General features: G+C 38.7%; 2 protein-coding genes across 2 annotated transcripts; both read right to left on the bottom strand.

The window, feature by feature from the left end:
- Positions 1–6,975: 6,975 nt before the first annotated feature.
- On the bottom strand, positions 6,976–7,641 carry LOC112197004. The gene has a single exon (XM_024337523.2). The coding sequence runs from the start codon at positions 7,387–7,389 to the stop codon at positions 7,249–7,251; it is 141 nt and encodes a 46-aa protein (XP_024193291.1). The 5' UTR covers positions 7,390–7,641; the 3' UTR covers positions 6,976–7,248.
- A 2,810-nt stretch (positions 7,642–10,451) lies between these two features.
- LOC112197002 (serine/threonine-protein kinase STN7, chloroplastic) lies at positions 10,452–14,362 on the bottom strand. Its single transcript, XM_024337520.2, has 10 exons — positions 13,682–14,362; positions 13,499–13,582; positions 13,181–13,303; positions 12,950–13,048; positions 12,522–12,690; positions 12,319–12,412; positions 11,549–11,642; positions 11,399–11,455; positions 10,911–11,324; positions 10,452–10,832 (listed from the first exon to the last, which is right to left on the bottom strand). The coding sequence occupies exons 1-10, from the start codon at positions 14,114–14,116 to the stop codon at positions 10,671–10,673; spliced, it is 1,731 nt and encodes a 576-aa protein (XP_024193288.1). The 5' UTR covers positions 14,117–14,362; the 3' UTR covers positions 10,452–10,670.
- Positions 14,363–14,370: the final 8 nt, after the last annotated feature.

The following is a 14,370-nucleotide window of genomic DNA, read 5'->3' as shown; positions in this document are numbered from 1 at the left end:
TACAGGTGTGAGCGGTCATATTGCTCATAATTTTTTGTTCACGACTACCAATCAATTACTTTGAGCATGTTACAGATTCCGGTCATACAAAAATGAATGTGTGGACCTTCGAATTATTGGAAAGTTCATGCCTTGTCAACGCCAAAAGGAAAACGCTAACGAAATGCTCACCTGTACTCAAATGGGCAGCACAGGTTGGAGCATCGCACATTCATGAACTTGGCGCGATTCATAGACAATGCTAGTTGGCTTGGAGAGTTGATCGAGTTCGAGGTTGTGGAAGTGCTTTTTCATGACCAACATCAATGTGCTTGTAGGGAAACCAGAGTAAGACCTGTCCTTGCAACTAGCCTTTGCTTGAGGTCTTGTTACATATTGTAGGGAAGTGTCTTGGTCTCATAGTAGGACACCCTCCTTTTGCGGTATGAAGCGAAGACTCCAGGCTGAGCAAAAAGCACCTTGAAATGTAGACCTGTGATATAAAAGCGCCTTGAGCCAGGCCCTTACTGTTGTCTTTGGTGCAAATGATTGGGTTAAAGAACAGACAGAGAGGCCCAAAGCAACTCTGGCTTTTTTGTCTCTAATAAGCAAATCATCATTGTTCTTGAATCTTAGGTTATTTTGTTCTCTTCTAAAAGCTCTACCCAAGCCATATTTTTCACAAGATTCTTAGTTAAGCAAACCTGGTTTATGGGTGAATCTTAGAATAGATCATATATTTAAAAGATGCAAATTATTGTAATTACCTGACCTTAACTGCTAATACTACATGCTGTGCAGTCAGGGTTTCTTAGAGATTAGATTCAGCAGCCCTGTAGCCACCTAGCACAACATAATCTTCTGACCTAACCACTATATACTAATTTAACATATTAAAGAACCAGTCACCTTAATTTAACATGAAAAGAGAGGGGGGGGGGGGGGGGGGGGTGAACATAGAGAGAGAGACTCTAGCGACCTAAAAGAAGTTAGCTCGGGTTCGGGAATAGAAGCATATATGGCTAGAGGTAAATTCTTCTCTTCTCCTTACTTTCTTCGCTCTACCCATTTGATTCCTTGGCAATTAAGGGTTGAATGGAGAAACTGTTTGCACCATATTTCTATGATGCAATTTCGCTCGTCTCATATTTTTCGGGAAGGTAATAAAGTTGCAGACTTGTTAGTGGTACTACTTCTACAACCTTGGTTTGGTGGGATTTGATCCCTCACTTCATACTGTCATCATGTAATAGTGACCGTTTAGGTCTTCCACGATATCGTTATAGATGCTTTGTCTGCTTGTTATTCCTCACTAGGGAGGTATTGGTTTAGTCCCCCTCTCTTTGTATCTCTTTTATTTTTGGGCTAACTACTAGTTAGTACCCTGTGGTTTAGGTCCAAAATCAATTCAGTCACTGGACTTATAATTTCATCAAAAACACCCCTGCACTTTCAATTTTGATCTAATATGTCTAATTCGTTAATATTCTATTATGGGTTCAAGTTATAGTTGGATTATTTGTTGGAAAACTATTTATTTTTAATAGTTGGACTCACTCCTAAATTGACTATGCAGGCCACCTCGACACCACATCATAAAAAATAATCCATATATGAGCCACATTAACAAGTTAAATAACTCAATTGTTGGAAAACTAACAAATTGGACCTATTAGATCAAAATTGAAAGTGCAAGGGTGTTTTTGATGAAATTAGAAGTTCAGGGACTGAATTAATTTTGGACCTAAACCACAGGGTAGTAATTTGTATTTAGCCCTTTATTTTTCTTTTAATAAATTTTGAGGCTATAAGGAGGCTTGCCTCCTTTATCTCTCTATTCAGCCAAAAAAAAAAGTGTATATACTAGAATAAAAGACTAGCCATTTTCTACCTAGTGTTGCATATTTTTGTCTTGAACAAAAAACTTTAACATTGATGATAACGCTACTAAATTGTCCTTCAAGTTAGCTTAAGTTCACCACTTAGTGTGGTAAGATTAGTCGAGTAGCCTAGCAAGAAAGTTCTATGTCTAGCGTTTGAGTTTCAACTCCTACCAATTTGTGGCTAGTAGGTTTAAGAGGTTTTCGGATTCGTGCGCCTACGACGAAGGGCTTTGCTGGAATATCCTCATGAATCTTGGTCTGAATACTAACCAGATAAGTGTGTTATTAGTTATTACTAACTTGCTAACGTAATCGAGCTGACTTGCTACCTCATTTTCTACAAAAAAAAAAAAAAAAACTAGCTCAAATTGATGCGGTTAAGTTCATAGTTCAAAAACAATACAAAATTTGTGCCAATATCACCCATTCCCTATCCACATTATAATTGAGTGAAAACCCTAAAGCAAAAGCCAGCTAAAAATCTCCATGGATCATGAAACTGAAACCACATCCTCAACGAGATTCCACGTCGATGTGGAATTTGTGTGTGTTTGGATATGCAGTTCTTCCGGGGCTATGATCATCGTGCACTCCATTATTGGATGACTTATAAGATGGCGCCGCGTGGGGACCACGCGCGGTCCCCTCCCCCGCACTCGTTTTGATTAGAATAGAATCGGACTTCTCCTGTGGTGGTGGGGTTGTGGATTAGGGAGGCGCACGTGGGCACGATAAGGCTGCCGTTTTGACCCGATCTGAGGCCCATTAGAGGAAAGAAAGCCCGAAAAGAGACGGCTCCTCCCAGATGACGTGGCACTCTTCTGTGTGGCCGACAGCAGAATATTACATTGCATTCTCCGCTTCTGTGCGCCTGACATTATGACCCGCCACTTGACACGTGTCCTACGTATGTTCTAAATGCCCCCGGTTTTGAATTAAATTACAAGGTTGTTCAGTGTTTCGTACACGTGTCTAGATATGACGTGACTGAGCATGGTATTATTGTGCTCCTGCTCTGCAGGATTGTGCAGTGCCTTGTATTTTGACCATTCCTGCTTCTTCCTTTAAAAGGAAAGAAGAGACAAAAGGAAAGGCCCATTATTACCCGTACACGTGGCACACGTGAATATGAGTTGGGATCCAATAATTCGAGTGCCCCACAGGGTTTCATTTGTGTCTGAGTTTTGACGCGACCCTTATCATATGGCAGAGTAGGACTGTTAATTCCGACATGACCTGTTAATACAATTTGAAATCCGCACGAAATAAAGTGAGTTAAACCTGCACGATTAAAAAACATGTCAGCCGTAGGTCAACCCACCATAACTCATATAATAAATGGGTCAGCCACAGGTCAACCCGCTAACACGAAGTGAACTCGTATAACCGGATTATATTATACTTATTCTTGAAATTTTAGACTTTGGGAGTATTTGATCATAGGATTAGATAATTTGAAATATTTTGCTTTATAATTATTAGATTTAATTATTGGGGCCTTGACCCATTGCACAGATTCAACCTAAAACATTCTCACTTACCCCCATCAATAAATTAAGATTCCCATTAACCCATTTAATAATAAAATGACAATTTTAGCCATAAAAAAAATGAGAGAATTACATATCATCTACGATCATCAAAAAATGTTTTCTCTCTCTCTCTCTCTCTCTCTCTCTCTTCCCCCTCCACTCCCAGATCTATTCTCCGGCGAGGAAAGACGGTTGAACTCTGCCAACCCGCGGTAGAGGCGTGGCTGTGACGGAGGAGATCGTCGGCAACGGAAGGGAGATGAAGGCGGAGATCATGGCCATGTGGGAAGAGACATGGGTGCCTAGATCAATTCTCTCTATCTCTGACGGACTGGTGGTGGTGCGGCTTAGCCGCTCGAGTCCCAGCCACCGCTTGAAGACGATAGAGCAGGAGTCGTGGCTGGGCTTGGAGTTGAGTCGCCGGGATCTCGCCGGTAAAATTTTCGACATTCCTTCCACGAAACGCCTCTCTTTTCTCTCTCTCTTTCTACAGAAGCCCGTTCCTGGAAAATCTTGATCCGCTGTTCTTCCACCTCAGGGTACTGGATTAGAAACATGAAGAACCGGTCCGGGTCCGGTACTATTGCGGCGGGACTTTCTTCATCTCGATGGCTCCTATGGCGTTGTCGTCAATGTTGCTGGGGAGCTCAACCGGAGCGGCAAGAGCTCACTTCGGTTTCTGGGTCGACATTTCAAAAATGTCTTAAACTTCTTCTAATCATATTTGGTGTTAACATGGATCCAGGTAAAAACGTAAACACTGCCAAATGGAAGAAGAAAATAGTTTTTTTTTTCTTTGGCAAAATACATAAATTCTCCAATTTGGCTTCACTTCTTTCTTTTGACAATTGAATAATATGGAACATATATGGTATACATCTTTATCAAGTTCAATTGAATAATATACACTCAATTTGCAGGGTAATTAAATATTTATTGGGGCAATAGAGGTTTATTGGGTGACAATAGACGTCTATTGGGGGGCAATAAATGTTTTGAATTGATGTAATGTCCTTGTTTTTTTCATTAATCAAAGTTTTATTTGTCTAATTTTATAGAGATCAGTTCCTATTCCGGCAACGGAAAGTTCTATTAAGAGACAATAGACTATTGGGGGAAATAGACGTCTATTGCCCCAATAGACGTCTATTGGAGGGCAATAGATGTCTATTGCCCCTCTATTGGGGTGCAATAGAGGTGTATTGGGGGTAATAGATATTTCCGGTGAGGTTTTCAGAAAAGTCTGGTAGGCGGCGTCCGATCACCGGATTCCGGCGAAAGTTGGCCGGAATCCGGCGACCGGTGGACGGATTCCTACAACCGGTGACCGGCTCCGATGAAGTCTACTATGGTTTCTCTCTCTTCCATTTTCACTCAGAGAGAGTAAGTAACAAAGGAGTGAGGGTAAAATGGTATTAAAAACAAAAACAAAACAAAAAAACCCTTAATGGGGTATTAGGGAATATCTCCTTTGAGCGTTTTGGATAAGAGAGAATTAAAAAAACTTAATAGGGTAAATGAGAAAAAAATCTCTAGAAATGGGGTAAATGGACAAAAACCCTTAATTATTTATGAATATATAAAATTATTTATATTCTTCGTCTTGTGGAGTTTTTAGTAAATTTAATCAATTTATGTTAAATATGTCGCATTATTAACCCTTCAATAAATCATTTTGTTTAACACGATACGACCTATTTGTTAAATGAATTAAGGAGGTTGGAAACGGGTAACCCGTTTAATAAATGGTTGGGTTTGAGTTTAAATTTTTGACACGATTATTAAATAGGTTGGGTTTGGGTCTGTATCTTGCGACACGACAAATACCTTAACTCAACACGAACCCAACCCAACACGACCCATTGACAGCCCTATGGCTAAGCATATTCAGTTCACCGTCAATAAAAATTTATTAATTTGTTTACCATTATTTCACCGAAATGAACAAATTAAGACTGACCCGAACATATTTTTCACAGGTAGGACCTGTAAATAGACCGGATTTAGATTGGATCGAACTAAATCCAAATCCGTTTACTTAAAAAAAAATTCGATCCAAACCTGCTCCGTTAACCCGGCGGATCATTGATATATCGATCCAAATCCGTATCTGCCGGATTAACAGATACCCGATCCGCTAATCCTACCAGTTTATAATTTTAAATATTTTAAAATTTTAAATAGTAATATTAAATTTATATCATGATACCTCATAAAATATTAATAAATATTAAAACAACATGAAGAGTATCACAAAAAATAGAGTTACATTATCAAAATTCTTAATGCTTCTTGGAATCTTGGGTGATGGACTATCCCTTAGATTTCTACAAAAAACTTGTATTCGAAATTCTTAATATATTATATTATATATATATATATAATTTTTTTTTAATAATAATATTTAATTAAAAAAATATTTTATTATTACGAAAACGGGCCGGATTATTAACTGATCAGATCGACCTAAATCCGTATTTGATCCGTTAAATAAACGAGTTAACGGATTTGGATCATTAACGGATAACGGATCAAAAATTTTGATCCAAACCCGTCCAATAACTACGGATTTGGAGCGGGTCCGGATCAAAATCCGGTTCATTTACAGGTCTATTCACAGAGCGATATTTTGATGCTCCTGTCTCAAATAATGCATTTAGTTGAAGACAAGGCTTAGGTGGAATTGATGTTAGGGACATGCTCGTGCTGTTAGGTTGAGGACAATAAGATCAAGACCAAGCTTATTATCACTATTATTATCAGGGTAGACAATAGTGATGGGCCAACAGCCAACTACAGTTTGTTTCTTTGATTAAAACATGGCTTCTGTAGCTAGCACAATAGACAGGTACTAATTTAAACTAGTAATGGAAGGGCTTCTAATATTAGACACCATGTTCAATGTTGTCACAACTCAAAGTGTGCTTAGGTTTAAGTCAAACTACTAATTAAGCACTTTTTGGACATTCTGTCCACAAAAAGGACTTGAATCCTATCCCTACAATTTTGAAATCCAATCCTCAGTTGAAATGATTACTGGTCTACATGATTATGATTGTTCTCCAAAATTATGGATGCTCATGGTCCATTTCATAACCCCATTGATCCCTTTAACTTTAATCTTTACTAAAACACTATGGGAGAAGATATTTGTGCTCCTAAGCTCCGATCATATTTATGTTTAGTGTAAGCTGTATCCAGAAAAAATTCAAGGTAGCAAAGACAACCTTCATTTGGGGGTATATCTTAATCCTGCATTTTGTATTATCCCAATTGGAAACTCAACTGATGATGATGAATAAGTTTGACATTTCCAGACTCCACAATGACTCGTTTGGAGGAATTAAATATTAAGCTAGAGAAAAAGAGTGAAACAAACCCAGGTTTTGGTTGCTTTGACTTTCTGAGGCAGAGCCTTCACAGAATTAATTCTCCCATAATTTGGAAATCCCATTCCAAACTCATGTTAGATTATTAAAACTCTCTATTTATGCAAATTATCCTCGTTCATGAGCGATGCTAATGATTATCATCCAAACATAAATCACAACAGAACAAGTATAGTGTATGTACCGAAAAAGGGAATGAGGAATATAGTTATGAAAGTTTCTTATATTAATGCTATCCGATATACATATCTAGCCCATGAAGAACATTCCATACAAAATTGGTTTCAGCTAATTTTCCGACCACATCCTTAGCTTCACTATTTACAGTAGTACTCCACCAAGAAGAAGATAGAAAAAAGTGAAGGGAAAAAGAAAAAAAAACCAAAAATCTTCCCTAGCCAATTGCCCCTTGCAATTGACATAGCTAGTAAACTAAGCTAGGACTTCAGATTCTTCAAAATCAGATCAGTCATGCCAGCACAGAAGCATGACCACACACCTCCTTATGATGTAAAGCCTGGCTCTTTGCTCTTTGAGAACACCCCCAAGCCCTCTGCTTGATGATGATGATAGCCTTCTCTTACTGGCACTGCTGCTCATCTTCATATCTAGCTTAGATTTGACTGGTAGTGATGAGAATATATGAGATGAGCTTTGTGTGATATGGAGGTGATGACTGGAAAGCTTTGAGCTCTGTGTGAATGTGGGAGTTGGGTTTGAATATGGAGAGGAAAGGAGGTTTGTTTATATAGAGGGTTGAAGGGATGGTCATGGCTCCAATTGGTCTAAGAAAAGAGCCCAGAATGGGGCAGGAGAGGGTGTGCAGTGCCCCCAAACCCACCAGACAACACCCTAATAAGGGACCTACCTTTCCCACTTTGGAATCCATACTCATCACCCTACGTATGAGAGAAAATGATAAATGAATCCATACAAAGCCCTGTCTCTCACATCAGATGTAGAATAATAGTATCATATGTTTATGGACATAAGATAATAGGTAATTCTTTAATATATCTGATATCTGATGATAACTGGTTTTGTATGCAACGAAAGCAGTAGTTAACCGTGAAGGTATGAATTAACTAATTATTTTTTATTTATTACTAGTATCACACTCATTCAGAAATCAGAACGAGTGTGATTCAACACAGTAAAAGAACTCAAAACCATGTAAAAATATACCAGCAATTTAGAATAATGATCGCAAATCGAGAAGTATAAAACGTTTCATCCTCAGTGTGGCTTAGTATCACTTTAAAAAGTTTGTAAGCGTAGTATGTCAAATAAAACTGAAATGATGATGATAGTGCCCAAATAATTTTCAACTTAATCAAGTTATTGGGAAAAATGATTCTTTCCGATAGACCTAAAGATAAGCAAATATCATAATCGAATTACATGATAGAAGGTGAAGATCCAAAATGGAAATCTGGACCTTCGCCCTAAAATCGGCAAGACTGTACATCATATGTTTGTATAGGCATTAACCACCAGGATAATAGGTCGGCCACTACTAACCAAAAGGTCCCCAGTGGAGCAAGCAATTGTTCTGGTAGTTCATGAGCTGCATTCAACATTTCTACAAATGATGAGGTGATAATTCAGTATCTGCAGGGCTCACCAATTTGCCCTCTTTCTTCTCTTCGGAAAAAAGACTCCTTTCTTTTTTGTGCTTGTCTTTGTTGTTTGTCGACCTTGAACTTTTCTGTTGGATCCACCTAAACATGCAATAGGAGAAGACAAGTTGAATCCTACATAAGAATGCATATTAACAAACTTTAATTAGCACTGTTTGAAGACTATAATGAGACTTCATCATCTTAATCACCACCATCATCATCACCACCATCATATAGACTAATATATAACAGAAACCTGGGTTGTAGGGACATGATCCTTGATAGCGAAATCTGGGTTTTGGCTAGGGTTAATGAATTATTAATTTTTAGTTTCTCCAACAACAGTCCGGTAATTAGTGCATACTTTAGGTAACTAATGAGTCATTGACCCATATAAGAAAATGGAGATGATGTATGATGACAGTAACTTTAATAAAAGTTTAATGGTCATTTGGTTGCATATGTTGCTACTGTCTATTAGGATGATGCTATTGCTTTGTTGATAAGTGGGTTTCTTAGAATAGAGTACGTATTTTCTGCGTTTTGTGTTCTCTTTAGAGATATTATTAAAGGGTAGAAGTTGAATTTGCTGAATCAGGATGATATTATTTTGTGGACTGTGAAGTATGCACCAACTCATATAAAAAATTTCACATCTTATGTGATTTGTACTATCATGGAGGCAAAGTGTTGAAATGCTTCAAATAGGTTGTATATATGAGACTAACATAAGGGCGCAAAACTAAGATTTTGTAAGAATGCATCTACGGAGAGAAATTCTTAAATATGCTACTGAGCCGTTAACATGGAAGATTTTCTCTGCATATAGTTGCTTTAAACAGAAAATCTTGATACAGACAATGTAACAGACACAGTTGTCTAGCTCTGTCCTAAAATGAGACGGTAGGAATGTATGAAAAGGGCTGAAGCCATTTTTCCAACATGATCAAAAGGCTGAAGACCAAGATCAGCATTTCAAAGCTATGACCAAAGATTCCATTTTGCACTAATATAATCACCACCTTTAAGTATTTAATCTAAGTGCTCGAAGATATAATTTCAAAGTTCAAACACACTCGAGCAGAAGCAAAGCAAAGCAAACCCACTTGCTTCATCTTGTGCTCCTCCCATGCATTTTTCTAAAGACACAGACCAATTTCCAATACCCCCCAGTTTCCATTTTTCTATTCCTTTCTTTGTTCAAACCTAAGCTGTAAACACCCAGTTACGTTTTTTAGTTGCATGAGATACTAAACTAAAAAAAAGAAAAAGAAAAAAAAAAACTAAGCTTTGGGAACTCAAACAGTGCTGTGATCAAAGTGTACGTGTTGATCCCATCCCAGGTCGAGAATTGCAGCTATCGTGTGTCTCATGCTGTGTTTGTTAATTGGTGTCCCCATTTACACTTGAGAGAAAAAAAAAATGGTCTGGTTGTACTGAACAAGAAGGTCAGAGTCGCACGTGAAGTTCTCGTGGTTAACAATGGCATTGCTCCTGATACACTTATGAATTATTAGATCTATGTTATCTCTAACTCTAAGCCCCTCTGAATCATAATGTTTAATAATCAGAGCATGCATACTTGTTCTTGTTGGCATTGAATATTTTGATATATGGTATTGCTTCCATACCAGAGATGGGACTTGAAGCATGTGAAAACCCGGTGGATTGTACGGTTTTGAGTAGCAGCTCCAGTTCACATACATGAGTTTGGCAGCAGCAGGCTTTTGCTTAAGAGGGAAGCTTTGAATATGATTAAGCTAACACGTTCTTGAATTATGAGTCCTTTACAGCTCTTGATTGCCGTACCATTAGCGACATTAATCAATGGATTATTGTGTGAAGAGGCTCATTGACTACAGATATAGCCAGCTTCAAGAAGCTAGCTAGGTCATTTGTAATTGGCTTTGTTCATTCGTCACCGCAAAACCCAACTAAGGCCAACTGGGCTTTTGTATTTTTCTAATTTTAAGAAGATGATGGGAAAAGATGTCGAGGGTTGAAGGAAAGTGCAGCTTCAGTTTATGAATAACTGTGCCATATATATTTTTGTGTGTATCTATAATCCAGTAAAAGTCATTGCACGTGTGCTCAAAATATACAATTTTCTTGATCACTATTCAAGGTCTGTTTTCTTTAGATTCCAGCTAGTTTGTTTCATATATGGTTTAGACATAATTCTATGTCACCAAGTTGGTCAATTGAGATTGCTACACAACATTTACAAAAAGAAAAAGAAAGTATGTATGTATGTCTTTACAAGCTTCATTCCTCTTTGGGAATCCACCTGCTCCACCAGAGACTCTTCCTTTGGTTGTTAAGCTCATTCATGCTCTCATTCAATGTTTTCACAATCTTCCTCTGCAGCCAAAGAGCTGAAGCAAGAGCATTTCTCCGAGCACTAGACTTCTTCTTAGGCTTCGTTTCCTGCAAAACGTAGGATAATGAGATCATTGTGAAAGAAAACATGAATTACTGATTCCTTAGTATAGTTGAGGTACAAACCATAAGCTCCTGGAGTTGAGCTTCTGTGAAGCCACCATCCTGCTTGGTTCCGGATCTTGCCATTAGCCGAGTAACCCATCTGGCAGCCTCCCCATAATCTTGTTGTGTGTATCGGAAGAGTTGCAGCCTCAGACTCTGCATGACGGACAGCGCTAACAGGCCTTCCTTGTCAAAGTAAGGATATGCTAAAGCTGTTTTTGCACTGATTCTTTGTCTTGGTTTGTATCGAACCATTGATGTCAGGAGTTCCCATCCAATTCCACCATCTAAATCCAACAACTCAAAACCTTTTCGTAGTTCAGAGCTAGCTCTAGGCTCAGCAGTTTTCCTCCACGCAACCAAGTCATAATCACACCTTTTAAGCTGACGGTTGAATTGTATCAGGCCGCTGTCACTACGTAATCCTGGGAATGCCTGTATGAATATCAAGACAGTTAATCTGAGGTTGTTAACTTTAGTCCTGTTACCAACAAACTTTTGTTACTTACCATTTGTAGGAAAATGAGCCCAGTACTGTAGATATCAAATCTATCGGGCAAATTCATCTGTTTAAGATCATATATATAATCAAACCCATTAAAGCAAATGAGAAGTAATCTAGCTCCAATCAAGCTGAGATGGTTTCACAGTTATTCCACCTGCCATAGAACTGGGGAAAGTGCTGCTGCCACTGGAGCAGAGGGTGCAGATGGTGTCTGTGTGCTCATGATGTATTGCTCAGGTGCAGCATATCTGAAATAGGGAAAAATCGAATAGCATCGTCAATGCCTACTGATATGAACGGACTACACACAGTCACTGAGATGCTATAAGGAAACTGAAACTAGGTACTAAATAGAAGATGCAAATCAGAAAGATGTCCTTCAAGACTATTAATTCAGTGAGCACGCATTCATAGTCAAGTATCAATGTTTCATCAACACTCAGGTCTCATTTATTATACAATACACAAAATGAAGGGCCATTTGCTCGAATTTCAAATATTCTTGTCATGGCCTAGATCTAGATAACTTTTACATATGAAATTAAACTGTTGGCTTTGCTGTTCTTCAGTCCCCAGAACACCTTCAAGATTCACTTTAGTTTCAGTTCTTGGGTCAGAAAATCTAAAGTAGATGATGAATCTTGACACTAAGCTGGTAAACTTCAGCAATATCAGACCATTCTGCAAGTATTTGGGTATGGAACCAGCAGAATAATCAATTGAACTTTGTTAAGGCATATTTGTATGTTCCAGTAGTCTCAAATGAAATCATTGATCAGTTGTTCTTCTTGTTAGGAAACTTCAAACTAATAAGTTTGTCATGCCTTTGATACAAATATACGCAATCTGCTACTTGCATAACATAGCAGGAAAGGTGATTTTAAGAAATTACATCAGTGTATGAAGTGGTTTAACAGAAGGTACCTTGGATCCAAAAGAAACTCCTTTGGAATGTAGTTGATGCCGACTCGCAAATCTGCTGCAGCTCCAAGGTCAATGATCTTGAATGTACGAGAGCCTACTCATATCAAATTTGGAATTAAGAAATCGTAAGTTAAATTGAAGAATGGTTGAACTTTGCTATTTCTTGATAGACTGATGTATAGCATGCTATGAAGTATTATTACCTTCAGAGAAAATAATATTTTGAGGCTTTATATCTCTGTGCACAATCCCTGTTGAGTGAAGACCATCCAATGCAAATAAGATCTGTCTCATTATTGTTTGAATGATTCTATTTTCCCTTTCCAGACCCTTTGGCAAGTCCTGAACTTTACCAAGTATCATAGTTTCCACCTGTCATTTTATGTGATCATGAGTGAAGTTGGCAGTTGAATAGTTAAACTACAGCAGGACTTGCTGTAAAAGTCAGAAGCAATCAAATAATCATAGGCTTGAAAGAGTTGATTGCAGGTCAGTGAAAGGATCCACATTTGGATATTAAAGTTAGAGCTACTAAACTCTCAACCGTGCATGCTAAGTTTGACAAAGAAATCATTTGGTTAATTCTTAAAATTTAACAAACATGTAAAGACCGACGAGAGAAAGTACCAACATTGTAGGGAAAGTCTTTGCTTTGCATCAAATCATAAAGTGTGGTTTCCCCTTCAAACCGCCATATAAGCCAATATTCAGCTTCTTTCTTTGAAGAACTCTGCATCCACATTCAAAAATATATTTCTCGTCATGGGATACACTCTAGAACGTACGATGGCAATGACTAGAATGCTTCAAGATAATGATACCCTTAAATCATATGGTAGTAGTAAGCATTATAGAGCAACACCTCAAGGAAGCCGTACTTAAAATCAGCACAGCTGTTTGCACACGCCCTTCGCACACGCTCATTCATCCAAATCTCTACCGCGCCATATTCAGTAGCCTTTTTCAAGACCAATTCCTCTTCTTTCTAGTAACAACCAAAATTCACACATTAGCATAACACATTCTTCCCACAACACAGTCTCAAGTATAAAACCTCAAACATACAACATAACCTGCTAATTCCTTACTTCTATTTCTTATAATGCTAATAAGCTAAGTCAATACATCCCTGAGCAGTAGTTTTGCAAATAACACGGTAACTCACTAATTTACTTCATACCTTGGCCTTCTTGTTAGCCAATGAAACTTTGTACACCACTCCAAAAGCTCCTTCACCCAACTTCTTCCCCAAAACAAAGTCATCCTGCACCACAAAACCAAACACAAAAACCCAATCAAACCTCACTTAAACCCCAAAAGCTGACCTAAACCCAAAACCAACAAAAAAAAAAAAAACTCCAACCTTCTTGTAAGTAGGTCTGAAAATCCTCTCAACAAAAGCAAGCACAAACATGTCAAAGAAGCCCGGAGCCACACCAGGAGTGGCCCAGAGATAAGACAGAGCCCCCAGAGCCAGAATCGCACCGGGTACCGTGATCGTCAAGGCATTCGACTTGGGAAGAGTGCTTCTGTAGATCATATCACCGCACTCCATGACGGTGCAGGGCAGCCCCACCCCCACCCCCAGAAACAGGTCGTGCACCGCATGGATCAGCTCCCCGCCGGAGGCCAAAACCACCAAGGCTTTAGGGTTTGAGCTGGTTTTTACTAAACCGGAGGAGGGTTTGGTTATTCTGAGCCTCCTGCCCAGAAAATGGGATGCGGGTTTTGACTGGTGAGGGTGGAGCTTGGCAACTCCGATAGTACTAACTCCTCCCGCTGCGACTGTAACGGCCATGGCCGCCGTGGTAGGGTTTCAGAAGCTGCTTGATTTTTGGGGAATCTCAATTCAAGTTTGCTTGAAGAAATGTGCTGATGATTTTATCTACACCATCACTGAGGCGAGAGCAGCGTCTCTCTCTAGTTGTGACGGTTATTACAGGTATATTTGTGGAGGGAAATGGTTCCATAGGATTGGTGGCTAATATTCCACCACAAATGACACGTATACTCATCTATTGGACTGGATCGAATTAACTATTGGGTTGGGTT

The sequence above is a fragment of the Rosa chinensis genome, chromosome 4 (assembly GCF_002994745.2).
Source record: "Rosa chinensis cultivar Old Blush chromosome 4, RchiOBHm-V2, whole genome shotgun sequence".
Classification (NCBI taxonomy): domain Eukaryota; kingdom Viridiplantae; phylum Streptophyta; class Magnoliopsida; order Rosales; family Rosaceae; genus Rosa; species Rosa chinensis.
The sequence above is the reverse complement of the archived record's forward strand: the minus strand, read 5'-3'. Positions and strand labels throughout refer to the sequence as shown.

What these genes read in the sequence shown, in the direction of transcription:
- LOC112197004 (XM_024337523.2), bottom strand. Translation starts at nt 7,389, where the DNA reads ATGAAGATGAGCAGCAGTGCCAGTAAGAGAAGGCTATCATCATCATCA.
- LOC112197002 (XM_024337520.2), bottom strand. Translation starts at nt 14,116, where the DNA reads ATGGCCGTTACAGTCGCAGCGGGAGGAGTTAGTACTATCGGAGTTGCC. An exon ending in TTAAGTACGGCTTCCTTGAG is followed by an intron (nt 13,049 to 13,180) that starts GTGTTGCTCTAT and finishes ATGTGGATGCAG; the next exon opens with AGTTCTTCAAAGAAAGAAGC. An exon ending in TTTCCCCAGTTCTATGGCAG is followed by an intron (nt 11,456 to 11,548) that starts GTGGAATAACTG and finishes GATCTTAAACAG; the next exon opens with ATGAATTTGCCCGATAGATT.